Source organism: Otolemur garnettii, unplaced genomic scaffold (assembly GCF_000181295.1).
Source record: "Otolemur garnettii isolate 467f Iridium unplaced genomic scaffold, OtoGar3 scaffold00264, whole genome shotgun sequence".
In the NCBI taxonomy this organism is placed as follows: Eukaryota; Metazoa; Chordata; class Mammalia; order Primates; family Galagidae; genus Otolemur; species Otolemur garnettii.
This window is the reverse complement of record NW_003852659.1, coordinates 1,146,878-1,150,711: the sequence shown is the minus strand read 5'-3', so window position 1 is coordinate 1,150,711 and position 3,834 is coordinate 1,146,878. Positions and strand designations below refer to the sequence as shown.

Sequence of the window (3,834 nt, the reverse complement as noted above, 5' to 3'; positions counted from 1 at the left end):
TAGGAGGTGTCTTGGGACCCAGCCTCTGATTTCCTAACAGGAACCCTCCCCAAACCCATCATCTGGGCTGAACCAGACTCTGTGATAACCCGGGAGAGCCCTGTGACCATCTGGTGTCAGGGGACACTGGATGCCCAGGAATACATATTGTGTGCACCAGGAAGGTTCTGGGACGAACAGAAACCACTGGATCCTCCAAACAAGGCCAGGTTCAACATTGAATATATGACAGAGCACTATGCAATGGGATATCACTGTTACTATCGAAGTCCTGCTGGATGGTCAGACCCCAGTGACATACTGGAGCTGGTGGTGGCAGGTGAGAGGACACCTGGGGGTCTCAGCCCTAAGCTCTGCCCTCAGGAAGGAGGCCTGCTGTCAGGGGTGATGAGCGAGGTGAGAGCCTATTTAACACTGCTGCCTCCTTCTGTCCTAGGAGTCTTCAGCAAACCCACCCTCTCAGCCCTGCCAAGCCCTGTGGTGACCTCAGGGGAGAATGTGACCCTTCAGTGTGGGTCTGAGGGACTTGGCAAGTTTACTTTGATCAAGGAAGGAGAACCAAAGCTCTCCTGGACACTGGACTCACAGCCTCTCTCCAATGGGCAGTTTCAGGCCCTGTTCCCTGTGGGCCCTGTGATTCCTGGGCACAGGTGGACGTTCAGATGCTATGGCTATTACGGGAACTTACCCCATGTATGGTCAGAGCCCAGTGACCCCCTGGAGCTCCTGATCTCAGGTGAGAAGGTTTCATCCCACACTGTTTGTGGTTTGAGAATCGAAATACGTCACTATGAGCCTTGCTTTCCGGAATCCCAAGATGGCAGTGTAGGGTAAGGGACCAAGGGCTCTGGAGCCAGAGACCCTGAGAATGAGACCCAGTGAGACCTGCAGGGCCAGTACAGGACACTGAGGAGTTGGCAGGAACTGGCCCCTGCAGCTCACAGCCTGTCCTTCCCCCAGGTGTGTCTAAGAAGCCCTCCCTCCTCACCCTGCATGGCTCTGTCCTGGCCCCTGGACAGAACCTGACCCTCCAGTGTCATTCTGACGTCGGCTACAACAGATTTGCTCTGTCCCAGGATGAAGGACATGTCCTCACCCAGCACCCTGGAGAACAGCCCCAGGCTGGGCTCTCTCAGGCCGACTTCCCCCTGGGCCCTGTGAATGGCTCCCACAGGGGTCAGTACAGATGCTACGGTGGATACAACCACTCCTCAGAGTGGTCAGCCCCCAGTGACCCCCTGGACATCCTGATCTCAGGTGAGGAACCCAGCAGGTTCAGTCAGGGTCCCAGACTCTACACAGGCCCTGTGGTGGGAGTCCCTGGGGTGATGGTTGGGAGGAGGAGAGATCTCAGGGAGGGAAAGGAACACAGATTATAGAATGGGTGGGGATGGAGAGACTCAGAGACACAGAGACGGGGACACTGAGGGTCCTCTGAGAGAGGCCCTGGGAGGTGTCAGCTGAGAACAAGGTGGGGGCCTCCCCCACCTTCCTTCCTCTCTTTAGGAAATCTCTCTCACAAACCCTCCCTCTCAGTGCAGCCGGGTTCCAGGGTGGCTTCAGGAGAGGATGTGACCCTGCTGGTCAGTCACTGAGCCCAATGGACACTTTCCTTCTGACCAAGGAGGGAGTAGCCAATTGCCCCCTGCATCTCAGATCAAAGTCTACATCTGGGCAGTTCCTGGCTGAATTCTCCATGAGTTCTGTGACATCAGCCCACAAGGGGACCTACAGGTGCTATGGCTCACACAGCTCTTCTCCCTACCTATTGTCACTGCCCAATGAACCCATGGAGCTCATGGCCTAGGAGAGGACTCTTGCCCCTGTACTCTCTGAGATCAAAGGGTCAGCTCAGGGCCCTCCCCCAGGAGAGCTCTGGGACATTGAGGAATGAGGGAGTGAAGGGGGTAAGTCCCAGGGGATGGTCCAACCAAGAGAGGAGGCAACAGAGGAGACTCCCACCCCTGAGCACCTTCCCCTAAAGTCTCAGTCAGGGTAAAGGGCAGGAAAGGTGGGATGAGATGTGGGTGAACCTCAGAGGAAAGTGACCAGACTGAGGGTAGAAGACAAAGACCCCCATCTACCCACCTATTGATATCTCTATCTCAGAATCAGATCCTCTGGGTATCCCACCCCCTCACCACCAGTCCTGACCCCATGAGTGATGGAAACTGTTATCCTGATCCCAGAGAAACTTTCAGACTCATTTCAATCCTATTTCCAATATTGAGGGCAGAGGTCTGCTCCCCAAAGGAACAGGGAACAGGGTGGACAATTAGCGAGGGGCCCATGTGGCTTCTGGTGCTCTGAGGTTGGAGCAGCTGTGACCTCTGTGGGTATCAGAAGGGAGGGAGGTGTCCAAGATTCAGGCAGAGAAGAGGGGCCAGAGCTGAAGGGAGGAGGGACTAGGTGTGTCACCTCCCTGAGCAGGACCGCAGGAGCCATCTCTACTCGATGGGGAGCCAGGAGCAAAGAGGACACGGGGCAGGTACTTAGTTTGGGCATCAGATGTGAGGGGCCCAGGAGGGGTAGAGTCTGTATTGGCTGCACCTTCCCTTGGAAGCCAGAACTTCTGAGAAAGTCTTGTGCCCTCCTTTCCTGGGTTCCACATATGAATAAGGGGGCGCTGCCTAAGGGTGACCTCCAAACATCCCTTTCTGACCCACTGGGGCATCTGGGATGTAGCTCACCCTACACCTGCTTCTGTCTCCAGCCCTCTCTGGGGCCTGTCCTGCTCCTCTCATAACAGACTTATCAGAGGTCAAAAGCTGGGGGATACATGGACTGTTGCATGAGGTTTTGATCCTTAAGATCTAAAATCTCTGCTTAGTACGAGGAAGCCAGAATATTATGAAACAGCAAAGGTTTACAAAACCCCACTGGTCTGGATCTCTCATGCCTCACATGACAGCTGCCTGTTTGCTGAATCCACACTCCACACAGCCCTGCCTGACTTCCAGGCCCCTGCCTTCTCTGGAAGGACATGTGGTGAAGAGGAGGAGGATGGGTCAACAGGGTGTGGTGTCCAGGCCTGATAGGAGACAGGGTGACCTGGGGCAGGGGAGGTGGAGGACAGGCTGGCAACTTGGAGAGAGGACAGACAGACGCCCCTTGGACAGCACTTAATTTCTCATTTCCAAGAGTCCCTCACAGAATAAGTCAGACTCTGAGACTGGTGACTGAAGAGACACTCTTGATCATGGGCTGGGCACAGAGGGTCAGGCCCTGTCCAGGGCAGGATGGTGTCCTGGGGAAACACCCAGGGATACTGATGACTTTTGCCTGCCCTGAGCTCTCTGGCCTCTTGTCCTCAATGCACAGCCCCACACACCAAGGATCACACTGTGGAGAATCTCATCCGCATGGGCACGGCTGTCTTGATCCTGGTGGCCCTGGGGATTCTGCTATTTCGGGAGTGGCCTGGCCAGAGAAGCCCCCAAGATGTCACCAGGAATTAACTCTAGAGATAGCCAAGCACCATCCAGAGTGGAAGAAGCTTGGAGATAACTCTGATGCTCCCAGAAGATTCTGAAATAAAATCTAGGGCATGTGCTATCAGGACTGTCTGCTGGTCATTTCCAGAGGGAGGGATCAATGTTCAAGTGCAGGGACACTGTGTGGAATGTGTCTGAATAGGACATTAAACTCTGTTACTTTTCCTCTCCACCAATGTCGACTTCTCTCACCAGATCCTCTCCTTTTCCACCCTAGGCATGAAGCTGTGTCCCACGTGGCAGCTCTGGGTCCAGAACTCTGCCCACCTGCACACTCTGGTCAACTGTTAGGTCGCAGAGTTTTTTTTCTTTCTAACTGCCCCCTTCCCTGATGCATTTC

General features: G+C 54.7%; 1 protein-coding gene across 1 annotated transcript in view; it reads left to right on the top strand.

The window, feature by feature from the left end:
- Positions 1–3,565, top strand: part of LOC100944803 (leukocyte immunoglobulin-like receptor subfamily A member 6) — a 20,029-nt gene extending 16,464 nt beyond the window's left edge. The window contains 6 exon segments of the mRNA XM_023508700.1: positions 41–319; positions 437–736; positions 961–1,257; positions 1,507–1,581; positions 1,584–1,805; positions 3,319–3,565. Of these exon segments, the coding sequence (XP_023364468.1) occupies positions 41–319; positions 437–736; positions 961–1,257; positions 1,507–1,581; positions 1,584–1,805; positions 3,319–3,458 (1,313 nt within the window). The 3' untranslated portion in view covers positions 3,459–3,565.
- The last annotated feature ends 269 nt before the right edge of the window (positions 3,566–3,834 follow it).